The sequence below is a fragment of the Perissodus microlepis genome, chromosome 13 (assembly GCF_051167445.1).
Source record: "Perissodus microlepis isolate ML-2025 ecotype Zambia chromosome 13, ASM5116744v1, whole genome shotgun sequence".
Taxonomy (NCBI): domain Eukaryota; kingdom Metazoa; phylum Chordata; class Actinopteri; order Cichliformes; family Cichlidae; genus Perissodus; species Perissodus microlepis.
The window spans coordinates 12,785,254-12,810,983 of record NC_140473.1 but is presented as its reverse complement, the minus strand read 5'-3'; the positions used below and the strand labels follow the sequence as shown (position 1 = coordinate 12,810,983).

General features: G+C 38.4%; 1 protein-coding gene across 1 annotated transcript in view; it reads right to left on the bottom strand.

The window, feature by feature from the left end:
• The window catches only part of wdr27 (WD repeat domain 27), a 47,103-nt gene extending 22,041 nt beyond the window's left edge, over positions 1–25,062 (bottom strand). The window contains exons 1-21 of the mRNA XM_084949295.1: positions 24,756–25,062; positions 23,783–23,924; positions 23,424–23,548; positions 22,883–22,996; positions 22,717–22,768; positions 22,313–22,383; positions 22,118–22,232; positions 21,926–22,028; positions 20,321–20,412; positions 20,094–20,158; positions 19,275–19,387; positions 18,299–18,372; positions 14,503–14,572; positions 14,222–14,293; positions 14,044–14,144; positions 13,548–13,637; positions 12,711–12,832; positions 11,428–11,561; positions 11,120–11,217; positions 7,643–7,764; positions 3,306–3,403 (exon numbers count right to left, since the gene is read on the bottom strand). Coding sequence (XP_084805421.1) covers positions 3,306–3,403; positions 7,643–7,764; positions 11,120–11,217; positions 11,428–11,561; positions 12,711–12,832; positions 13,548–13,637; positions 14,044–14,144; positions 14,222–14,293; positions 14,503–14,572; positions 18,299–18,372; positions 19,275–19,387; positions 20,094–20,158; positions 20,321–20,412; positions 21,926–22,028; positions 22,118–22,232; positions 22,313–22,383; positions 22,717–22,768; positions 22,883–22,996; positions 23,424–23,548; positions 23,783–23,924; positions 24,756–24,902 — 2,120 coding nt within the window. The 5' untranslated portion in view covers positions 24,903–25,062. The remainder of the gene's footprint in view (positions 1–3,305; positions 3,404–7,642; positions 7,765–11,119; positions 11,218–11,427; positions 11,562–12,710; positions 12,833–13,547; positions 13,638–14,043; positions 14,145–14,221; positions 14,294–14,502; positions 14,573–18,298; positions 18,373–19,274; positions 19,388–20,093; positions 20,159–20,320; positions 20,413–21,925; positions 22,029–22,117; positions 22,233–22,312; positions 22,384–22,716; positions 22,769–22,882; positions 22,997–23,423; positions 23,549–23,782; positions 23,925–24,755) is intronic.
• Positions 25,063–25,730: the final 668 nt, after the last annotated feature.

Below are 25,730 nucleotides of genomic sequence, written 5' to 3'. Positions count from 1 at the left end.
AGATTTCTGACTTTTTTTTCTCAGAATCCTGACTTTAATCTCAGATTTCTGACTTTTTTTCTCAGAATTCTGACTTTTTTCCCAGAATTTTGAGATTAAAGTCAGAATTCTGACTTTTTTCTCAAAATTCTGGAAAAGAAGAAAAAAAAAAAAAAAGACTTGCCCAATTTTTTTTCCGGTGGCCCTAATCCTCTTTCGTAGAAAATACCTCATAGAAACATCATTTGAATTTCAACAGCACAAACAGGCCAAACAATACTGTAGCACAAGTTATTTAGATGAACAGCGAGATAAATGGGAATTACCTGTTCTGATTTCTAGGGCAACATTACTACATCTTAACATTTCTGCGCTACAACAGTGCTTACACAAATTGTCATTACTGCACTTTAAAAAACACTTTAGCAGAGCGTGAAGCTAATGTTTTGACTGAAGAAGGGAAGATGAGTTACACATACACACTCTATGTTGTGTAAGTGATAACTATCTAGCATTTTACAGATCACTACACCAGAGGGTATGATCCTCTTGAGTGAGAGCCGATACAGTTATTGAATCCACTTGGGTATTCGGTGTCAGTCATCAAGGTAATCAGCAGGGTAATCCTAGCTCATTATATTCTGCCAATACATTTCAGAATATTTAACTGCCCCAGAGCATATCAGATAAGAGCTGGCTTTTTCTTAATAGTACTTCATGTAAATACATTGTTTATGTATTTCTTCACATAGATTCAGACGGATTAAATTATGGAAAGAGAAGCAGATCACCATCTGTTCTCTATTTTTAGAATCAGCATGTCATCGATTTTGAATCATGCTTAATGCTGGTGTGTACACCCTTCAACTGGAACATTGCATACATATCAAAATACAAGTGGTGACTGAAAGGTTATGGCTTTAAAAGTACTTTAACCAATATAGTGGATCTATACAGTATACTAAACTAATTGTTTGGCAAAGTGGCCATGGTCATCACGTGCTGATGGACAACAGCTGTCCTGGCAATCCTGCAGCTGTCAAATGAAACATGACCACTTATTTAATCAGCACCTTCTAAGAATATGCCTGGTCTGATTGAGTTCCTGAGTAATCTTATTCTCTGCTTGTCAGCACAAATTCAGTGCATCATCGTATAAAATTTTTCGATGAAAAGACATTTCCATTTTAACTATTGTGCATTTCCTTTGAAATAATTTAACGCCATTACAATTATCATGGGATAGAGACAACATTTGTGTCACATATCTGAAATGTCCCGGTACATATAAGGGTCAGTTCATCAAACTTACACAGTCGTGTTTTCATATCCTTGCGCGGACATCTAATTGACAAAATGCTTTCCCTAGCCACTTACCCTAACCCTAACCATCAAAAGTGAATGCAAAGCCCTAACCCTTACCCTATTCCGAACCCATAACCTAATTGTATCCCTGACACTAAAACCACATTTTGAGTCTCAAAAATGCCTTTAAACTTATGGGGCGATAGATTTTGTCCCCATAAGGGACTTGTTGGTCCCCACAAGTTTAGTAAACTTCGAATTTTGGGTCCCTGCAAAGATATTTGATAAACAATTTTAACACTGATTTGATTACTTTGATTAGCAGTAAACAAGACTGAAATATTTATTTAGTGGCCTGGTGCCATGTTTTGTGGTTAATAGTCGTTAATTGTTTTCATCCATGCGTATGTTTCACCTCCAAAGAACTCTGCGTACTGAGGGATGTTTGATAAAAACCTCTTAAAATGAGGGGTTGACCTAGAAACGAGCCACAAATATTTATCAGATAGCATTAAGATTTGATGGAGGGACGGAAGAGGAGTTACACATGGAAGCAGTTTCAGACATGAAAGGATGAAATACTCGTTCAACTCGGCCCAAAAAAAAGAAGAAAGGAAAAAAAATCCAAATCACTGAGGAATGTTTGTGTAAGAAAATGTTGAAGTTAGTCGAATGTAAGGTCATCTTTAAAGTCTCAACAAAAGAAGTGTAATAAAAATGATTTCTTCCCTAACGTTCTTGGACTTATGAGAATCTGGAGGATTTGGTGAAATAACACTAGACTCAGAAGCCAACCTTCATCCAGGTTTGTCAACAGGTGATAAAGGTTGAATAGGAATGTTACAAATTTTGGCAAAATAATTTCATAATGAAAAAGAAATTTTCAGAATTTCCAAGCATATTGATCACTATTACTTCCTTCAATGTATAGTATTAGGAGAAAATCTTGAGCTAGCCCTCATTTCCTTATATTTTGCTAACAAGGAGACATTCTAATCCTTTCTTAAAGTAGTCTTGTGCAAGAGTTATCCAGGCTTCAGTCCAATGCTTGTACCTGACTGTCTTCAGAGGAATGTTTTTGTTTTTGTTTGTTTGTTAAACCACTTAACTTTGGCCTATGAATCATTTAAGCATAAAAAAGCCACTAAATCAAGGGATGACCAGGAGTGTCTTCATCTTTATCTTTTGGCACTTTGTTACTAGCAGCCAGTTGCAAAGACACACATTTTCTTCCCATTTCTTTATCTGGCTTTATCAAAATGCTAAAGATAAAAGAATTTTGCAGATCTAAAATAGTATTTTTGCACTAACAAGGTAATTCCAACAGAGCTATTAGCTGAAAACTTGGCATGTCTGTACATGTTGTGCAGTATGCCCTTAAAAAAAATCAGTGGAAACTAGACAAGAGCAGCACAAAAGATGAAGAGGCATCTGAAAAGAATTCTTTCATACTGATGACTCCAAATTTGACATTTTTAGTTCAAATTGTTGTCAATGTGTACAGAGGAGGTACAACAATGAGAACATTAGCTACTGATACAACAGTGCTCATGGTGTTGAAAATATGAATGCCGAAAAGTACAATCAGATTGTGATCCACCCGTGAAATACCATCTAGAAAGTCGGCTACAGTGCTTACCAACTTAAAAAACTAAAATGTTAAAAACAAAACAAAACAAAAAACAACAGAAGTCGACAAACTGATCTGTGACATCAGGGTTACTTGATCTTTTATATACTTTGCTCAAAACTTTTGCAAAAAGAAATCTTATGTAGTAAATCATTTACTACATAAGATTGTTGTAGTAGCATTTACAGCATTTACAGTAATTTACAATTACTGTAAATGCATTAGCTAATGATACAATAGTGCTTATAGGTTTTGAACATGATTTCCCTTTAAGAAGCAAGAGAGTACAGTAGACTACAGTAGATTATAAAGCACCATTTTCCTTGCCTTATGATCATATTAAGAGTACATTCAATACAAATTGCACAGAATATGTTACAATAATACAGACCTAAGTGTTCGAAGGTCCCAAATCTTCATACCATCAGTGACAGCACTGGTCAGGAAGAGGTTGTATGAATCTGGAGCCTGTGAGCTAAACGCTGATCCCTTTAATGATACACAATGAACAAAACAGCTTAGTCAGCACAAGCTGAAAATGGATATAAATCTTCTTTTTTCCCCCTAAATTTTTTATTACTATACTATTACTATAATGTATACTACTTCAAAACAGAAGGTGATATTTTAAAAAAAATCATGCTGGGCTGTAAAAACAAAAAACGGAAGCAAAAGTGAGGTTAGGTGGGAGTGTCTTTGTGTCATCACTGTTTTTTAGTTAAATAGAAAAGCAAAGAACTTCTACTACAAATCTATCCATCTATTCCACACAGCTCTTTCAGACCAACTTATTGAATGCTATAGGTAAATGTGTAAGAGAGAAAAGCTTAGGGAGAGCCGGAGAGAAAAAGAGTTAGAGAGAGAAAGAAGCGGTGGGGGGGATTGTTTAGATTTCCACTGAAAGTGTGAGAACGGCAGCCTGAGAGGGCATTTCCAGTTCTTTTTTTTCCGAGAAGTCCTGCGCTGTGATGAGTTCCAGGTGAATTTTGTCAAAAAGGCGATGGAAATTTCAAGTAAGAAAAGCTGCTTCTCAAAATGCAGTTCCTGATGTTTGGTGAGCCTCAGGAGGAAAACCAATAGTGAAGGGAAAAAATGTGTGTAGACTCCAAGCAGGACCAATGCTACTAATCCTACGGCACCCAAAGCCCCCTTAGGCCCCCAGGCGGAGAATCCCATAGTGACATCAATAGCCAAGCTAAAAACAACACACCACAGGCTTTCCGCAATGTAATGCACACAATAGCTGGCGTGACAAAGAACAAGCACCTCTGGGCTGAAGGAATAAGGTCAGCTGTGTGCAAGAGTGAATTCCAGTTGAATGCTTTAATGCACTTCATCCATACCACAAGGTGCAGTGTATCTAGCTAATCCAGGCTGGCCCGAGTCTAAAGCAAGTTAAGGTAAATGTGACCAAAGTCAGTATCTAAGGGTCAGTGGGTACAAGCCTCCTTCACACCAAAACATATACTTTTCTGCATCTACTAAGTTACATGAGCATCTGTACAATAGGTAATTATTTTTATATATTTTTTATAATAAAAGTTAATGGGTTTGTTGCTGTTACAAAGCTGGCAAGCATTCTTATGACTCTTGTATGTAGAGATACCAGTCCCTCCATATCACTGTAACATGTGAGGCAATAAAAATGCTAACTATAAGCTGAATAAATAAATGAGACTTGAATAAATGAATTTTATAGTTTCACTGCGAGTGATGTAATATTCTTCATAGCACTATAATAGATGTGAACGCCGGCCCAAGCTGTCTACTTATTAGACACCAACAAATTGACTCCAGATTGGTTCAAGACAGTGATGTGGAAGTAAGGCCACATAAACCCAGACTGCATCATGGAACAGCTTTACTCCAAGGCCATCATCCAGCATGGAATCTCCTCCTGCCATCCCCTATGGCAGTCTTAATCCTCCTGCGCTACGGAGTAACATTCAAGATGAATGATACTGATGATGGCATGTCCTGTCTGTCTGTCACGGAAATGTTTGTATAACCATGATTTTTGTTTTTAACCATGACCTTTTTCATTCACACCACAAACTTAACACTTTTATTGCCTCAAAAACGATCCGTGTCTTGTGCCTTACGTAACTTGCGAAACACTCATAGATGCCTTACATCTGCCAAATAGTAGCCCCTTCAAGGGTAAAATGGAAGATGAGGCTCACACCAGTAATCGGTTCCAAGTCAAGCAAATTCTTCGCTTTGTGAGTTAGATCTCAACGTCATCCAATCTGCATATGGACTGAGGAGATGTCTCTGCCTCTATCAAAGATTGGAGGTTAAGGCTAGGTTTAGTCAGACTATGAATGAGAAAAGACGTGAAAAAGATCTGACAATGCTCAGCAACATAAAAACTTAAATATGTGCCTTTCAAAAAAATGCATTTGTATTAAAGAATACTATCATTATCAGGATAAGTGCAATGTTTATGGTTTAGGGTGAAAAATATTTTTTAGTAAAGAGTTCTGTCCCTTTAGGCCAAGCAATGATTGAATTCAATTCACTTTTATTTATATAGTGCCAAATCACCACAACAGTCATCTCAAGGTGCTTTATATTGTAAGCTAAAGACCCTGCAATGGAAGAGAGAAAACCTCAACATCAAACAACCACCTGTGAGCAAAAACTTTGCGACTGTGGAAAGAAGAAAACTCCGTCAGAACCAAGTTCAAGCAGGGGGAACCATATGCTGCGACAGGTTGGGGGTGATGGGAGGAAGACGGGACAAAAGACACAGTGTGGAAGAGAGCCAGAAATGAATAACTAAAGATTAGATGCAGAGAGGTGTGTAAGCACACAGAGAGCAGCCTAGGCCTATTGCACTAAGGGAGAATTTAGGGTCACCTGATCCAGCCCTAACTATATGCTTTATCAAAAAAGAAAGTTTTAAGTCTAATCTTAAAAGTAGAGATGGTGTCTGTTTTACAAATCCAAATTAGGAGCTGTTTCCACAGAAGAGGAGCCTGAAAGTAAGCCTGCTCTATTGGGGTGATACAGTACTATGAGGTCTTTAAGATAAGATGGGGCCTGATTATTCAACACCCCGTATGTGAGGAGAAGGAACTGAAATTTGATTCTAAGAAAAGCCAGGATGGAAGAAAAATGCTGTCTCTTTCTAATCTCTGTCAGTACTCTTGCTGCAGAATTTTGGATCAACTGAAGGCTTTTCTCAGGGGGTTTTAAGGACACCCTGATAACAATGAAGTAATAAATGCATCGACTATTTTTCAGCATCACTCTAAGACAGGATGTTTCTAATTTTAGATAATATTGTGTGAAGGTAGTCGTACATATTTATTTAACATACACACTGAAGGACAAAAATGGTCAAAAATGACTCCAGAATTCCTCACAGCGTTACTGGGGGCCAAGGTAATGCCATCAAGAATAAGTATCTGGTTCAACCCAGTAACATGACAAAACATGTAATTAACACGCCAGTCCACCGTGTCCATTTCACGCTTTGGCTAGGCAAAGCGTGAAATGGACACGCATGCAGAAGTTGCATTACCAGCAGGGGGAGACGCTCCCCTGTGATTATTTTCATGTTTGCTTGGAATAAAATATCTCCCTCGGCTGTCACTGCACGTGACTGCAACTTACTGCAACGTCGGCATGCGTTCATGTGTGAAATGGAGATGGTGGACTATCTGTTACACACTTTGCCGTGATATCATGCTCAATTATCTAAGGTGAGGACATCCCAAAAAGAATGCTGGTTTGAGCGGGGAGTCAAGGAGGCCATTTATGTGACCAATGGTCATGACAATTTGCAGTCAGCCCATTATTAATCAGTTGTGCTAGAGTCAATGATTATGCAAATGTACTGTTTATAAGGTTGGGGAAACCTCAACTGACACTGTGGAAGTCACTTGGATGAGTGACGAAATATTTCTCCAACTGGAAAAGCTACATCCACATGACCAGAATGAACCTTTTTTTGGATTGGGTTGTCTGGTTAGACATTTTTAAACACTTAAACTTACACAACACTTACACCTAAAGCTGTTTGTCTTAAATTATCTTACATTATCTGCTAAAATGAGAAGCAATTGGAAATAAATTGTTCAAGCACTTGATTTAGAGCCTGGAGTGTTTCCCAGGTGTCACAGGGCGAGAGTTGGGGTACACCCTAGACGACGTACCAGTACACCACAAGGAGACAAACATTGGAGGAAGGTGGAGTTCCTGGACAGGGTCCATGCATTCACAGGGACAACATACAAACTCCACACTTAAAGACTCTAGTGGGTATCAAAAAGTCCTTTCATACTGTAAGTCGCTTATATACACTGTGATGACTGACATTACAACGTAACCAATTACAAACGATCATGCATAAAGGCTGAAATAATCATACAGGAAGTTATAAAGCTGGGTTCACATCTACTTCTTTAAATTGAACTTTCAAATATACCGCATACCCAAATGGAAATATTTTAAGAGAATTCCAAATACATATAAGAGATTTGATTTAAAAAGCAACATCTTCCAGTTTCTGAAACAATTCTGGTTTAGCATGTGGACAAAATATTACTTTACCGCTAAGTGGTTCACTGGTGAGCTGGTGGGTATTAAGTGATTAACAAGATGATATATAATAGTATTAGACAAAGATACAATCGAATGGAATTACTATTACACAAGACAAATACATGCATATACATAACAAGGGTAGTTTTTTTCACATGAACAGTCGAATCGCCTCACCTTGTTCTGTGTGATGCAGTGGATGGCTCTGCTGTGGGCATCAGGCACCTCTGAGGCAACTGTGCCTTTGTTCATGTCAAATACTTGAATAGACCGATCTGACCCACACACCAAAACAATGTCTGAAACAGCTTGTTAAGTAATGTTTTAAGGTTTATCTCAGAGGACCAGCACCTCAAACAAAAATAACATATATTTAATCAACTATTTTCTATCATTTACAACCTTGGTAGCTTTTTAGGGGCATGTGATGTATTCAGTCAAAAACTGAATACAATGGTTTGCCTTCCTGTAGACACCTTAATTCATTCCATGCTGTTTTATGTAAGTAGACAGAAATGAAAAGAAGGCCTTGTAGGCCTTATTATGGTGTACATGGACACTCCTACTAAAGAACAGTGTTAAAATCTCATGAGATATTTTAACAGTTTTAAAAATCCAAAATATTTCATACACACTTTGACCTAAGAAGGCTGCCATTATTTTACATGACCAATCAATTTTATGATTTAAACCTGTTGCATCCCACAGCTATCATTACAAAGTCGCTATTTCTGACAGACTGGACAGTTTCCAGAAGAACTTAACATTACTCTGTCTATGCAACAGATCCATTTCACTAAGAAAAAGAGCTCACAAATGCTGTTGGTTATACGTGACAATGTTCACTTATGAGTCTAAATGCTCTCAGATAGCAAATGAAACTTCAGTTTTCTGTTTTCTTACCCTTCCCAATTCAAGTGCATAATCCTTGCTAAAGTGGCCACTTCAGGACAAATAGCACTGGCTACCATTCATCTGCAATGAGTGTTGGCTGTCAGTTCACGGTTTACCTCAGCTGTCAATATGTGTCCATGTCTATTTACTATGGAGGAAGCAGTAAAACTCTGTGAAAAGAGTTTGATAAGAGTTGTTGAGGATATCCTGACCTTTTCTGTTAATAAATGCTGCTGTTAGTGAAACTTTCTTAAAAATAGATCAAACACTTTTAGAACCTAAGTGAATAAACTCTTACACGAATGTAAGCAAACTGTTCAGAGGGAAAGTGTGATTTTTAGACTCAAGTCTACAGGGAGTGCAGAATTATTAGGCAAATGAGTATTTTGTCCACATCATCCTCTTCATGCATGTTGTCTTACTCCAAGCTGTATAGGCTCGAAAGCCTACTACCAATTAAGCATATTAGGTGATGTGCATCGCTGTAATGAGAAGGGGTGTGGTCTAATGACATCAACACCGTATATCAGGTGTGCATAATTATTAGGCAACTTCCTTTCCTTTGGCAAAATGGGTCAAAAGAAGGACTTGACAGGCTCAGAAAAGTCAAAAATAGTGAGATATCTTGCAGAGGGATGCAGCAGTCTCAAAATTGCAAAGCTTCTGAAGCGTGATCATCGAACAATCAAGCGTTTCATTCAAAATAGTCAACAGGGTCGCAAGAAGCGTGTGGAAAAACCAAGGCGCAAAATAACTGCCCATGAACTGAGAAAAGTCAAGCGTGCAGCTGCCAAGATGCCACTTGTCACCAGTTTGGCCATATTTCAGAGCTGCAACATCACTGGAGTGCCCAAAAGCACAAGGTGTGCAATACTCAGAGACATGGCCAAGGTAAGAAAGGCTGAAAGACGACCACCACTGAACAAGACACACAAGCTGAAACGTCAAGACTGGGCCAAGAAATATCTCAAGACTGGTTTTTCTAAGGTTTTATGGACTGATGAAATGAGAGTGAGTCTTGATGGGCCAGATGGTTGGGCCCGTGGCTGGATTGGTAAAGGGCAGAGAGCTCCAGTCCGACTCAGACGCCAGCAAGGTGGAGGTGGAGTACTGGTTTGGGCTGGTATCATCAAAGATGAGCTTGTGGGGCCTTTTCGGGTTGAGGATGGAGTCAAGCTCAACTCCCAGTCCTACTGCCAGTTTCTGGAAGACACCTTCTTCAAGCAGTGGTACAGGAAGAAGTCTGCATCCTTCAAGAAAAACATGATTTTCATGCAGGACAATGCTCCATCACACGCGTCCAAGTACTCCACAGCGTGGCTGGCAAGAAAGGGTATAAAAGAAGAAAAACTAATGACATGGCCTCCTTGTTCACCTGATCTGAACCCCATTGAGAACCTGTGGTCCATCATCAAATGTGAGATTTACAAGGAGGGAAAACAGTACACCTCTCTGAACAGTGTCTGGGAGGCTGTGGTTGCTGCTGCACGCAATGTTGATGGTGAACAGATTAAAACACTGACAGAATCCATGGATGGCAGGCTTTTGAGTGTCCTTGCAAAGAAAGGTGGCTATATTGGTCGCTGATTTGTTTTTGTTTTGTTTTTGAATGTCAGAAATGTAAATTTGTGAATGTGGAGATGTTATATTGGTTTCACTGGTAAAAATAAATAATTGAAATGGGTATATATTTGTTTTTTGTTAAGTTGCCTAATAATTATGCACAGTAATAGTCACCTGCACACACAGATATCCCCCTAAAATAGCTAAAACTAAAAACAAACTAAAAACTACTTCCAAAAACATTCAGCTTTGATATTAATGAGTTTTTTGGGTTCATTGAGAACATGGTTGTTGTTCAATAATAAAATTATTCCTCAAAAATACAACTTGCCTAATAATTCTGCACTCCCTGTAATGTTTGCTGGCATAATGCTGTAACAACCAGCTGTTGTTGTTGTTTAGCCGGCTTGTCAGCTGTGCTGAGACGGGAAGGTCGCATGTCTTATCTGCTGACAATAACTAATTGCACAAATACTGGGAATAAAAAAGCACGTTTATGCATCTTTGCATGTGTTAGATCCCTGACTTCGGTTCAAGAGATAAGGTGAGGTGAGGAGGAAGAGGATGAGGTGAAAATGAGGGAGAAGAGAGAGCAATGGTGGAGAAGAAGGAAGACATAATTAGAAAGAGACGATGCAAATGCACATGTACAAATGTGAAATGGTCGTATATAGTTTGAAAAAACCTACTGGATCCTACTTTTTTCATATTATTTATAGACTGATTCTAAGTTTATGAGAAGGAATACATATAGTTCAAGCCATACATTATCAATGCAAATTTATGAGTACAATATTTTTTTGCTTTTCTTAAATTAACTAAAATAAATAAACTAAACATTTTGATGGAATTCCAATTATATGTATATCTGCATATTAACATATGTCATCAACCTATATGCATATTCTTTTTGTTCTGTACATCGTAGGGCAAAGTGAACTAAAGTGGAGCAGAACTGCTCCTGAGAGGACCTCTTATTAGTGGATTTATTGGAAAATAAATGCATTGTAAACCCTCAAATTCCTCACATTCCTAAATAAACTACAGAAAACCTCATTCATTCACAGGTAGAATCCACAATGGAAGCCCTGGGGCAACATCTAAAGACACCATAGACAAACTGCTGTGGATGACTGTATGTGCAGTCTGACTGAAACACCTCTGCTGTACAAACAGTAACAACAGGAAGAAGGATACGGGAAAAAAAATCATTGATCGCAGACAAGGCAGTGATGTCTGTTGCTGATGTTGTCGTAAAGCATCCGGCCAATTTGCTGACACTCCGTTGATGATATCTAAGGAGAAAAAACAGCTTGAATTTGTCTCACTTTCTTCACAATACATCCATGTGTATACAGCTTCATGACAAAAAAGATTATATAGGAATTCAGCTGAAGACCAATGAAGAAAATACATACATAAACCAATAGTTTACGTAGCATTTATAAGGTTCACATGGTAAACTGTTGTGTATCTATTTACATGTATGAATCACTTGCAATTACCTTTTTATGTCATCGCGCGTGATGTCCAGGTTATACAGGTACAGGTACAGAGAGGGCCCGGATGCCAGAAGTACAAATTTGTCGAGATAATAAAACTGAGCACCTCTAATGGGTTTGGAGAACATTTTGTCACCCTAGCAGAGACAAAAATCAGCCTTAATAGTATTTCTTTTTTTTAATTATTGAAACATTTGCAAGACTTCAGTTTTACTTCAGTTTTTACTTCAGTCTTACTTATACCAGTATACCAGACCACATCTCATCAACACAGACTCACAATTTGGAGTGGTTAACAAACTTTTTCTTACAACTGCAACTCTCAGAAGCCGTTTGTGATCCTGGCTCACCCAGACATAGCCCTTGTCCCTGAAACGACTTGTATTCATTGCCAAGCTGTTTCACAAAAATACCAAGCAGTCAAAGGCTGTAGACCCAGCCAAACTGTCTAACTGAGTGAAACAAAGCAGGGATGATATGCATCAGATATGGGGAGACCTTGGAGCTTAAGGACAGACCCTTGTTTTTACTTGGCATGACAGAGCAACTGAGTGTCACATTAAATATGATACCCAGTGAGGTAAGGAGGGTCTGCATACAATCAGAGTTTTGGATGCTCCAACTTCAGTTGAGGCTTTGATAGCAAAAGTGCTATCACTGCGCCAAGAAACACATTATTTCATAATTGCATTAATTTGGCTTTCTGTGTTGGCCTCCTTGTTTTTAAATTCCATTAGTTTTCTAATTAGCAGTGGAAACATTGAATTGAGCAAGTTCTGTACAAACATGTCCAAGATACAATCTGATCATTACACAGAAACTGTCCTATTATAAAGGTGTGCTATGACTGAATTTTATGAACCACAGATGGAAATGGAAAAAGTTTGAACATTTTACCTAATCATTAACACTCGGAATGACAGAAGGAGATCTGTAGGGGACTAAAATCCTTCCAACAATCACACTGATCTTTGAAAACACAAGACAAATGTGTGGAGCTATCTATTAGTTATCTGTAGTCATTTTATTGAACTTCTACATCTATTTTAATTTTTTTTTTAGATCTTCGGAGAGAGGACATTTTTGCAATATGAGGTCACTCTGGCTGGTCTTTATTACACTGGTTTTTATGGTTAGAACTTGGACTTCCAAGGAATGAGGGAAATTTCATAAAGGCTTAAAGTAGGCCATGTAGTTGTGATGGGAGATTAAGGTGACAGGGAGTGAAAGTAAGAAAAAAAAATACGACACCGGTATAAGTGTATGCGCATTCACTGGGGATTTACCATGATAATGGCAGGCTCTGAGTTACAGTGAGTCCAGATTTGGAGTGACAGGTCTTCTGACGCACTCAGCCACCACCGTCTGCTAAGGCTCCAGCTCAAACTGCTTATTGGCTTGTCATGCCCTAGATAAAAGAAGGCACGACTTTAGTAACCTGGTAATACAGAGTGTGGCTACAACATCTACTTTTATGGTACTGCTAAGAGAGCCAGGCAGACAGAAGAGAATAGGCTTGTGGTGACCTACGTGTCACCTCAGCTTCTCTCCTTTTATCTCTGCTGCCCCCTTGTGGAGACCTGTGATCCAGCTGCACTTCAGCCATCGAGTGATGTCTGACATGCACGGGTATTCTTTCTTTGTCTGCCAGTGTTAATTTTACTGCCCGGGACCACTCGTCTCAGAAATGCTTTAATCTTTCACACTGTATATAATAGCGACATATGCTTAGTTTAAACCTAAAAGGTCTCAGAAGAGAATGTGAGCCTTTCAACAATTATTGCTCTGGAACATAAGCAAACCACACTATTCTGGTAACAGAGAGCTCAGTGTTTAGTTTTTGACAGTGATAGCTTAGTGAGTTAACTAGAATTTTCTTTAAAACTCTCATGTCAAGCCATGCATCCATTTCAGAGTAGGTCCAGGTTATTCAGAAGAGCCCAAATGAGTTATCCATGCCAAGTGCAGACTTATGATTATTAACATCCTTCTTATCTCTGTGAGGTGCCAACTCTTAAACCTTAGCATCATTTGAATCAGTTAAGAAGTTGTATGTCGAACCTTTGATGAGAAACACAAAAATATCAAACAAAAGTACGGGTACTCATCTCTGCATCGCACACCTATGTAGACAGCTGGAGCGCCAGTAAGGCAGGACTTGTACAGTAACAGTGTGCTGTCTCCAAGACCACACAGGATTTGTTTTCCATCACCTTGGGAGGGACAAGGAAACACGGGATTGTTTTATTAGGATTTTTCAGTCCGCAACTGATTTATTACAGCCAAAAATAGTAAAGCAGCCTTTAAGACACAACTGTGAAATGTTGTGTTTGACAGAGGAACATTCATCTTGAGAAAACAGCAACAGTGAAACTGTTTCTAATATACTGCAAGCTATTTTTCATAAATTATTGTTACCTTACTTCACCCTTACAGCACAGGATGGACAATACTCCATGCAGTCGACAGTTATTAGATCTACTAACGGTTCGACATTGGCAGGTGTTTCTAATACAATCCCAAATCTGACTTATAACCTCAACCTTTAGCATTTCAACTGTTTAAATAATAGTTAAAAACACAAAATAATAATAGACAAAATTACTCATATTAACCTACCTGAATACTGAAGGCATGAGACATGCTTCTTCACGCTCACATCAGCACACGGGATAGCCGGTGCCACACCGTCTGCTGGGTAATCTTTAAGGAGGGAACCTCTAAATGGCAAAAGTATGTTCACTATTCACGTTTTATTAACACTGTCTTTTAAATGAAATTAGCTTAGGTCGCTTACGTATTTCCATCAGCCTTTTTCCTAGAGGAAGAATTTTTTTGAACATTTGTTTTGGGTGAAAACATGATCCTCCTGAAAAGAGGATAAACTAAATTAAAAAAAAAAACATATACAAACAACCAAATAAAATATATATACACATATAGCAACTATATTTTACCTAACAAAAAGGAAATATGAGATTAAAAAATAATTAAGCGAATAAGTGCTTTAAACTTTGGACAGACCAATAAACTGTAATCTGATTATCTATCTGGCAAGAAGTTATTCTGTGATCATACCTCGGGGCACTAGTATATCCAGATGACTTCACTTTACAGTGGAAAACCAGAGGCTGGTCCTTTACACCTCCTTCATTGAAAGATAAGATGCTCATTAGGACACCAGCGAAGAAGTGTGTATTATAACGAGTATATATGTCTGCATTTCTAAAACATGAATCAATAGATGGTGCAGTGGCAGGATGAGGTAAGATTCTTTAATATTGCTAAAATGACAATATATCTACCAGTATCGTGAAGCAGTTTCATATTTTAAAAGGAGGATTCAAGATTTCTGGGTGACCACTCCATGCTGTAAGCATTAAGTATATCCATAAAGCCATGAAGGGTGATGGTTCACTATGAGCTCACTTTTTCCACAGCCATTAAAATTTGTGAGCACTTCCAAAAACTGTTCTTCTGTCAAACAAAGGGGAAGTAGGAAAAGGTCATATAGTCTCCAGGGCCAGGCGTATATATACGTACACACTCTCTGGTCATGTTAGGTACACCTTGCTGATACTGGACCTAACCCTCTTTTGCCTTCAGAACTGCCTTAATTTGTGACTATATAGATTCAACAAGGTTATGGAAAACTTCTTTAGAGATTTTGGTTCATGCTGACATGACAGTATCACACAGTTGCTGCAGATTTTTGCACTGCACATCCATGAAGCAAATCTCCCATCCCACCACATCCCAAAGGTGCTCTATTCAGTTGAGATCTGGTGGCTGTGGAGTTGATTTGAGTACAGTGAACTCGCTTTTATGTTCCAAGCTTATCCTACTGGAAGCATCCATCCAATGTGCAAACTGTAGCATTTAAATGATGCTCAGTTGGTACAAAGGTGCCCAAAGTGTGCCAGTGATGAGAGGATGGAAACTTCTGACCACAACTGTATGTTTAAACATGTTTAAGTGTACAAAACCTGAATTGCATAATTCACCTGGTATCACAACAGTTATGTAGTATTTAAATGTTAGGTAAAGCATTAGTCCTTTTAAGTTCTGTGAGACTGGTGGCTTACATGCAAAACCACCTTCCACTCCTCCAATGTGTTGTGAGACGGCATACTAAGTAGCTTTTGCTGCTCCAGAACAGATTACATGTTGAAAAGTAAGCATTTTAGGCCAATTAAATGGAGACGCAATCACTTGGCGTTGCTTAATGGCCCTATTGATCTCCTGCTGATGTATAATGGTGCTTTAGTTTTACGGGGCAGTAAAAATCCCATAATTTACGCTGACTTTACAGTAGACAGTTATTTGAAGCAAAGTGAGAGTTTCAGACAAATTTCCAAGGAAAGTCATATGTGCGTAAAATCACAGCAGTTTGCTGTGCGCTTGTTTTACGGCATTCATTATGAATTAGCCTAATGACAAAAATTATTCAAAGATGTTTCTTAATATTCAAATCCTTTAGTCTGGTTCAGCACATCAGGATGTTCATTGTCTGATGGAACAGCTACAACACCCCAAAACTTTCTGCTCACAAAGTGAGACAGCTGTATGCTCTCCTCAGGTGTTTACCTGTTTACCTCCTGAGTTACTAAATAGGACATTATTCAAATATTCAAACACTGAGGTCAGCATATGTGTATGTAAGGAATCCCTATGATCCAGGTTTCAGGCTGTAAACACTCAGAATCTAATAGTTGTTCCACGCTTGTCTCTGTTTATCCCTAATATGGTCATTTGTGGCACAGATCTCTGGATCTGAGCACAGAAGCCCACCCACCCACCAACCTGTTGTTAATGAAGGGAAGCCAAATACAAACAAAATTACATAAAGGGAGCCAAAATGGCTTGCTACAGATAAACGCTATTCTAGCTGAGCTTAAAAAAAGCACATAGAAGAGCCCCTTTGAAATGTCCGATACTCTTTTGTTTGTTTATTTGTTTTATAAGAATTAGCCAACCAAGTCATGTTCTCGATCAGTCAACTCAGACCTCATTTTACATTCGCTGTGTCACAGCTGTACTGACCTGTGATGAGAAGAGCAGACAGTAGCAGACAGCAATGTGAGTAGAACTAAAAGTATCAGAGGCACCTTAGTAAGCTGTCACAGAACTACATTACAAACATGAAGCTAAAGTAAGGCCACAGGGTGTGGTCTGTATCAAGGTAACTGTTCTTTTTTATTTATACCTTGTAAAACTACATGCCTACATATTTAGGTATAGACCAAGGTGACGTTGAGAACCTCAGTTTCTCTATCTCTCTTTGATCTGGTTTCACAGAATTTTTTTTCTCTGCCATCCAAGATTTTACATCTTCAAAAGAGTGGAGGCAATTAATATCGCTTGGATCACAATGTTTATGGGGAAATACAACTCATACAGTGGGTCCAATCATTTTCAGTTCATTATTTGCACTATTTTCTGTTCATTCTGTGAGAGAAGATCCTGTAGATCACTGCAGTTTAGTGGGAATTTTAGGGTCCAACGGCTTCTAGTGCTTCAAGGAGGGAACTCTATTGTGCTCCACGTCATCTGCCTTTCTTTGTTTCTTTATTTCATTTTATTCTTAATAATTTGTGACACCTCAGGTCAAACAGTAAAGCTGTCTATTCTCCCTGACAGAGAAATCTAAATGAATCAGATTCACATCTGCAGTATTTTCATGCTGACTGATACTGATCTGATCACTCTATGGAAAATGTGTGTTGTGCATTGCTCGCAATTTATTCAGTCCTTCTGTTTTACTAGTTCCCTGAAATCCTTTCTATAAAATGACTTAATTCAAGCAACAGCACTCAGGGGTTATAGTACACATCATGCAAAAAGTAACAGCAGCTGATTATAATCATCTCAAAAAGCCAGGAGTCTTCAGTGCATGTGTAAGAGACCTTCAGTGGTCTCTTACACATGCGATGGAAGAACAATTCTATTTCCAAGGATCTTGGAGGTTTATTGCATAATTTCTATACAATTGTGTAGATAACTTTACAAATACAGAGATGCATGGAGAGCAGCATGCTGGGTTAGTGTGTAAACGTTTGTGGTTTTTGGTCTGACAGTGCAGCCGCACGGCACCTCTAGACTCTTCAGTACACCACCTGCACAGTCTGGCACTGGCAAATTCCTCAACTCCAGCTGTGAGGAGACAGCTAATACTGCCTGTCAGCACTACCTCTCTGTATGATGTATGTATGTAAATGTCAGTATTTAGTAGGTCGCTCCAGGAGAACAGTTCTAAGTCGCCAGATCCCAATCATAAACTTTATCTGTGATCCTGATGGTCCACCAGAGAAACACAAACAGACTCACTTTACCTATGAATCCACAACAGGAAGAAGCAGCCAGTCAAAAAACGGGTTAATGTAAAAGAAACCATCAGTCTGCATGTGCTGCTCTAACTGAAGTACCTGTTTATGAAAACAGACAGTCGTATAAAACCCCAACAAAATGAGGGGAAGGAATCTTTAAATTGTGAATGTTTGCAGATAATGAAGATGTTCTCAGTAACTCCTGAAATTGCCAAGCAGACTTTTATTAACCCAACAGTAAAATTTAAGAGGAACAAATCCCCCGAGATTGCATCAGGAAAGACCTGTTAAATAAAATCAAATAAAAAATTGACAAATCAAATATGCGGTGCTACCTGCTGTGGCAACCCCTTGTGAATAAGGGAGCTGTTGAAAGTGGCTTTTATATGTGGTCAAGCAAAAAAAAAAAAAAAGATAATGAGCCAGTCGTGAAATAAACTACAAAAAGGGTCACATTTTTAAAGCTCAAAGTCCTCAGATAGTAGTAGCTTTCTTTTTATTCTGTGTGTATGAGTATAAGTGAGAGGTGAGTGTTCGGGGATGCTGACCTTTCTTTTTAGGATGGCTGGGTTCCTTCCTCTTTAGCTCAGTATTGAGGGGAGAATTGGGCAGCGGAGGAGAACTGAAAACAAGAGAGGGGTGAAATGGAGGGGAGGTTACTGGAAATGAAGGAGCACAGCATTTTCCACTCTTATGGATTATTAGCCCCTCTGATTTCCAATGCCATGATATTGTTGACTCATGAAAAACCAGATGGCATGAATGTTTGTAATAGAGGAAGTTAATATGGAAATGTCAGAGTCAGAGGGCATTAGAGGCAGGAGGCCAACTTTAAAAAACAGCCCACAATCATATATAATACTGCCGGTGAGCTCAAATGACCAGACTAACAAAACTGTATAAAGGCATTGTTTTTGCAAGTTGTAACTATCCCAAATGATTATGCTTTGGCTCACAAATAGCAAATTTGTTAAAGCAGACAAAAAGCACATTACGTTGATGAAATTAGTCCTTATTGGTGCTGCTGGACTTTGCTAAGTAATCATTTATGGAGTTACGGGTAATGGCTGAATGAATGTTCCTTCTTTCTCAGAGGACAATTTAAAACCTTTGGCATTTAAAAAGTAATCTTACTGTGACTGTTAGCTTACGTATGCAAAATTAAAAGTTTAGACTCGTATAAAGTGCAATCACTCACTAGCCAGAGCAGTTTTGTGCTTATTTCAAATAGTTAAAAAATACTTATTTTGTCTGTCATTTGTAGACTTTTTCATCTTTTTTTATTTTATTTTTCACAAAACAAGTAGCTGAAATGCTTACTATTATACTACCCATAAAAATAAAAAGCAAAACACAGTTTTAGACCTCAAGTAGCTACACTACAAGGCCACAGTGTCCCTCATCAAGTTCTATTAAACTTGAATTTTGGTTTTGATCAGTAAGATGAAGTGAGTAAGAAAAAAAAGGTAGATCATCAAAATATTGTATCGCTACCTAATATTTTTCAGTTAACTCCAGCTTTACCTTGGGAACACTGAAAATCCTTTGCCACAAGCCAAGGGCCTTCCTAGGTCATATAGACGCACCTCCAACATGACCACACATGGGGTAAACAAAGAGCTCACTAACATCAGCATCTGTGTGGGAAATAAATTCAATCAATTAAAATTTTAATAAAATAAAAAACACAATTCTTGTAGTAATAATATATACATAAACATGTGTTTTAAGCTGTTACACTGAGAGAACATGAAATACTTACTACTGTTTTACATAAAAGTTAGCAATAGGTGAACCATAAACTCGGTTATTTAGTAGAAGTTTTAAGAAAAGAACAAAGCAAAGCTGTTTAGGGATCGGTTTTAATGCTGCAGGCATTTTCAAAAATATTGTATGTTTACATACCAGATATAGTACCAGACATGGGGAGAGGTGGTGGGTGCATTTACACTCCAACAATCACAAAAGTTAATTTGTTAATATTCTCCTGCTGAGAATACGTGTAACTGTTTACATTTATTTCCTACAGAGTTTGTTATATTTGGCAATTATCCAAAAGCCTATGGAAAACTACTTTTTTCTATGATGTTGTTCCGGCCTGTCTACAAATAGACTGCTGTACTTTATTTTAATTTCTACTTAGAACCTTCAAAAGTTCAGTGACTGCATGTTACATGGTTGTGACACCAATGAAATCGGTTTTCAGACAAACACACATTAAAAACATTATATCGCACTATCCTAAATAGTAAATCCTATCTCTTTACACTAAAAACAATACCAGCAACACTGTATTAATGATAGAAGTCAAGCCGAAAAGGCAACTTTAATGGAAATACTCACAGAGTTATCACGCCCTGGAGAGATGGTCCATGAGCCAGCCATGGTGATGCTCATCTTAGGGTAATCTACAAGAACGAAAATCATATTCATCATCATGTGGTATCACATTCAAAAAAGAAATGACCAGTGGAATCTCTCAGGGGAAACCACATGTTTTATTGGAGGCATACCTGAGTTTCTTAAAGAAAGACAGAAAGATCGGAGAAGGCATGTCCCCAGCAGCCTACCTTTGAAATATAGCGCTGTTACCAGTTCAGACGTAGCCAGATCGACCACATACAGACCATCAGAGCTTCCAATACAAAACCAGCTGTTGTCACTGCAGGGCCCCCAAACAGAAACATATGGAAAAACCATGTTAAGGGATTTTCTCGCAAAAAGAATTTTTCATTTGGGTCAGACAAACGACACAAAAGATCAACATACTGATGTGATGAAGTGGCAAGACATGTACACCATATATATATATACATTCAGCACACCGGAAACTAATACCACAGAGAAGAAAGGAGCTCTGCTCTTTTATCCACTTCCTGCTCTGGGCTGCATGCTGAGGTTTTGAGTTTGCGGGCAATTTATGTTTGGAAGGTTTTACATTTTTGTGCATCATTATTTTCATACTACTATGTGGAATCTTACTTGAGCAAAGCCCGTGAGCTACTTTAGTTTGGCACATCAAGCTGCACTGTGAGAAACATACATAACATGCTTTAGTTCCCTAGTGTCCCAATTTATTTATATATTTAAGCTTTCCTTTTCACTCTGACATGTCAGCATCACTGCTCCTTCAACCCCTCCACCAACACAACATCCACAAGTCTCCAGAGCAAGATTTATTTATCAGTACCCAAATTTATAGAAACATACTTGCAGGGAATGATGAGCTGGAAGTCCAGATGCCAAACTCTGTTGTGCCAAACTGTACTGCTGTAATAAATCAATTATTTCAAATGTGTGCTGTCTGAATAGTGTCTAAACACTGATGCTAACAGTGACTAGAAATGATTACTTTGTCTTATACAATGAATATGTGGCTTGCAAAGAAACTTCAACAACTTCAAATGATCACACACTGACTCTGCTTCCACTTGTTCTATATTTCACTCTAACAGTAAAGTGTGAAGTCAGTAAGTCGCTGAGCTCTGCACTGAGATCACAAGCTTTCCTTACAGCAGTTAGGAATCATACAAATCTAGTCATGTCTGCGTGTTTTTCAAGCGCCTGCCTCCTGTCACAGCAACAATATGTTTCAACGGTCTGAAACTTTATGCTTCGAGACAGCAGTTTCCCACGACGTGTGAAGTTTCCTTCAGGTTTCCTGTGAGTGTGTGAACACGTGCAGCAATTAGTCCATACGGATGTGGCATGTCATAAGGACTTTTTTTCCAGGAGCTTGTGACACTGTGTTAATGGCAAAAATATGCAGCTATTTTTTTTTTAATTTGACATTTGTGTTTTAAGTCATTTTGCTAACATTTTCCTGGATGACATACCATTTGCACTTTGTGGAATAATGAACAAAATAGAGCCCTTGAGAATACATATAGCTGACAGTCGTGCTTTATTAAGATTCCCTGTCAAAAATGAAGAGAACCAGATCTTCCTTGTGCTAAAATCAAACAATATGATCCACTGAGAGGGAGGAAACGAGTAAATGAAAGGCTTAGATTTTGTTTTTTCTTGTGACTAATGATTGAAAACTAATTGTAAACTACATCTACAACTCTGTGAACTAATCCATTCATCCACACTGTTTAGTTCATGTAGTTTTACCAGTTTAAAGGAAGTTATAATAAGGGTCAAGGCACCTATTCCAGCTAAGCTGTACTTACTTTTCTTGGTCACCATTGATGTCTGATAGAGGCCTACATAAAGCCATTTTGAGAACAGGTTTTGAAGTCTCCACTTTATCAGCAGACGATTTTAAAACACACCCTGGAAGAAAACATCCAAAAGTAGCATAAAAGTAACTGAATGAACTTTTCAAACTAGTTTAAAGAACTATCTGTTTCATGTCGCGTCACCTGCTTGATGGCTCACAGTCTCTCGGTGCATTTGATGTCTTTTTTCCATCTTCTCAAGGTCCATTTTGGTCACTAGGTGACACTTGTGGTCGTCACTGAGAGAAAAGCACCACACCTAAAACAGACAGTTGTCTTTCAGCTTGTGGAATTTCAGTGTCTGAGCCTTTTGAGCTGCCGCGTACCTCAGTCACTAACCTGTCCATCAGTTGAACCGGTGATAAGATGCCTGTCCTCTTCCAAGAAGTATGTAGTGAGCAGTGGAGAGGCTAAAGGATTAAGGAAGTTCAATATTTTCAAACCTTTAAATTTTAGAAAATTGAAACCTATGGTTGAATAATCATAACTAATTTACTTTATGCTAATGGAGTGGCTTCTATCACAGGAACCCTGGGTACAGAAGGGAGAAAACCCCAGAAAGAGATACCAATCCTTAACCAACAGCCTAATCTGACATCCCGGTTTTTATAGTCCTATTTTAAAATAGAGTTATCATTTCTACTGTACAAAGTGAATAAGAGTATTGCAGGCTAAAGGGGCCAAGCTCAAAAGAATGAGTGTTTACCGCTTCACCAACATGATTTAAAATATTTACGTCATACCTGAAAGCACAAACGACTGGAAGAAAACAGCTTCAGTTTTTAAATCCCACACCTGACGAGACAAAAGTAAAAAGCTAAAAGTCCAAGTAAGGTGTGCACAATTTGTTTTTCTAAACCATTACACATCACTGTGGCTAAATAAAAAGTGTCAAATTTAAAGTAATACCCTAAAGGTGCGGTCTTCTGATGTGGTGACGAGGATATCGTTATTCCAGGGACAGAACTCTGCTGATGTTACAGGTCCCAGGTGGCCCGTCAAGGTATGGATCGTTTCTGGTCTCTGATGTGGAAAAAACAACCGTAAAAGTTGAGTAAGAACAAGTGGTGATTACTGTCTTGTAGTAAATATTTGAGGTGACTGTAGCTCAGCAGGCGGAGCAGGTCATCTACTAATCTTAAAATCAGGTTTAATCCCTGGCTGCTCCAGCTTGCATGCAAAATATCCTTGTCTTATCTTTGTCTTATCCAAGATCTTAACCTCAAGTTGCTCTCTGCATCCATCAGAGTGTAAATGTGTATGAATGTTAGACAGAGCATAGAAAAAAGTGGTTGTATGAATGTGAATGTGAATTGGTGAATGAGGCACATGTTTTAAAAGTGCTGTGAGTGATCAGGTAGAGTAGAAAGTATAAAAACCAGTCCATTTACAACCCTTTAGCTTAAATACATTGACCAAGTGGAAGACGTGCAGCATGATCATCTGGTACCTTTGAGCTGAGAATACATGCAGTTGCTCCCGTGCATGCAGCCACTCGTGCATCAGAGAAACAAAATGAAAGATGAACAACCTCCCCCAGCAAAGTCCCGATAACGGTTCCAGCTGCAACTTTACCTGCAAACCAAAATGTTTGTCTGCTTACATTTAAACTTAACTCAGGAAAATGATCATTTTCACTACATCATGTGATATGAAGCGTGTGCTAAAGTGGCTCCGCAACATTGCAAAACAGAGCTCTATAATGGGGAAAAATGTGTGTGATTTGGGATGGAGAAACGCTTTACTGCAGAGCACTGCTCACAGCATGCAACAATTCAGGGTCAAACACACAGAACTATGTATCTTTACCCTCGTGTGTTCTCTTCTGGCACAATTCAATATCCCAGACAATGATGTAATCAGCAGAGGCGGAGCAGAGGATAACAGGACTGCTTCTTTTTCCAAAAGTAAGGGCACTGATGTCACCATGGTGACCAGTTAGTACGAGGGGCTATGAAAGAAAAATAATAAAAAATACTTTAGTAAAGCATAAATGGTCAATGGTGAAGAAGGTCAATGACATAGCAGCTCATGTATCTCACAATCCATTACAATTCACAGCTAATCGCCTGTAAAGTGACAAACATGACCTTGATCTCTAGCACAATTTTAAACAAAGATCTATTTAGTAGGTTCCCTACTGTCTGACAAAAACACCAGGCCATTTGTGATTGTGACTAAATGCAACATTAAAATATATAAAAGATGAGTGGATAATGTATAAAAGTTTGTTTGCCTGTCTGTGCATAAAAGTTTCACCGGTTTTGCCATTTTTAAATGTACTGTGCTGGAATCCACATAATCTGGCCCATAGTGTGTAAAACAGAGAAGTTAAACAGCCACCTGCTGGCCTTTTTGGGTTAGTGACACTTCTTCCAGATTAGTTCACCTTGAAACAAACTGGCTGGCAAAATGACAATAAAGTCCTTCATGTAAGAGGAAAAGCAATCTGTCCACGCGTGGCTTGTTTCGCGGTCATGGCACGAGTGAATTAAGAAACGAAAAAGAAAGTTGTCTGAATGCAGATGAACTGTTTGTTTAGCTTGCCATGATATGCTAAATCTAACGCGCAAATCTGGTAGATTTATTGTAAACTTCGCTGCAGCATTTCGGTAGGAATCCATCTCTGTGGGTCAAACATTCAAACAAATACTTTTTAATGACATTTTTGTATATATATATATATATATATATGATTTTTTTTTAGATGTATTAAATTGTTCTGACGCTCTGTAGCCAGAGTGCGGACCATGGTGCAGACACTAACAAATTACTAACAAACCTTCTGCTGTCCGTCCTTTGTGCTGTAAACGAGCACTTCCTTGCCGTGCTGTGGTATGCTAAAATAAGAGTAACAGCATGCGAGCTGCCGGTGTGACAGGAGTCTGTCACAAGTCAAACTGAGCTTTTCAGTCAGCATCTTTGCCATCTGTCACAGGCTAACACCGTGACACGACCCTCCGCCTGCTGTGTTACGATCGTAACGCTAATTATCTCCTGGAAGAAGTACGTGGAGCGTCATTATTAACTGTGTGTGCGTACTCATACAGTTCCTGTCGTTATCATTAACTGTCCGTGCTCGTCGACACTTTAATCGCTTTAGAAATGTTGATCGTTGCTATGACACCGAACAAATTTCCGCCACGACAGATCGTCTATGTAGCAGCGCTTCACTCAAGTCGTAATACTAATGCTAGACACGCAAACACGCACTGATTCCTGGTTTTGTTCTCTCACGTGTTTTAATCACGTTTGTTGTTTTAAAAATGTCTTCACGTAACATTTCGATCATCAAAACTGTACGCTTTGCCCAGTTTATGTAGCTTTTGCATCCAACTCCAGAAGTATTTGGAATTAGGGTTAGAGTGGAGCTTCTATAATAAACCATCCGTACTTGTACTTCACCATTTGACCGCAAGATGGTAGTCCCCGTTAGATTGTGTGCTTCTTTCTGTTTAAAAAAAATAGAGAGTGATTTGAGTAACAATCTAACATATATTTATACAACAGAGTTACTTAATTCAATTTAAATATGAAAACTTAGGTGGCATTATTGATTACAAGGTTATTTTGAGCTTGTGTTTATATTGTTAATGTTGCTCATCATCATTAAGCTATAAATAATTTTATATTAAATATTTTATATTATTGCTAGTTGTAGATTTTATTTTATTATAAGTTTTTACAAGGATTTCAAGTTGCTGGGGACCCACAGAAAAGATGATTCCATCAGAGAGAAAAAAAGTTCAAGCTAATT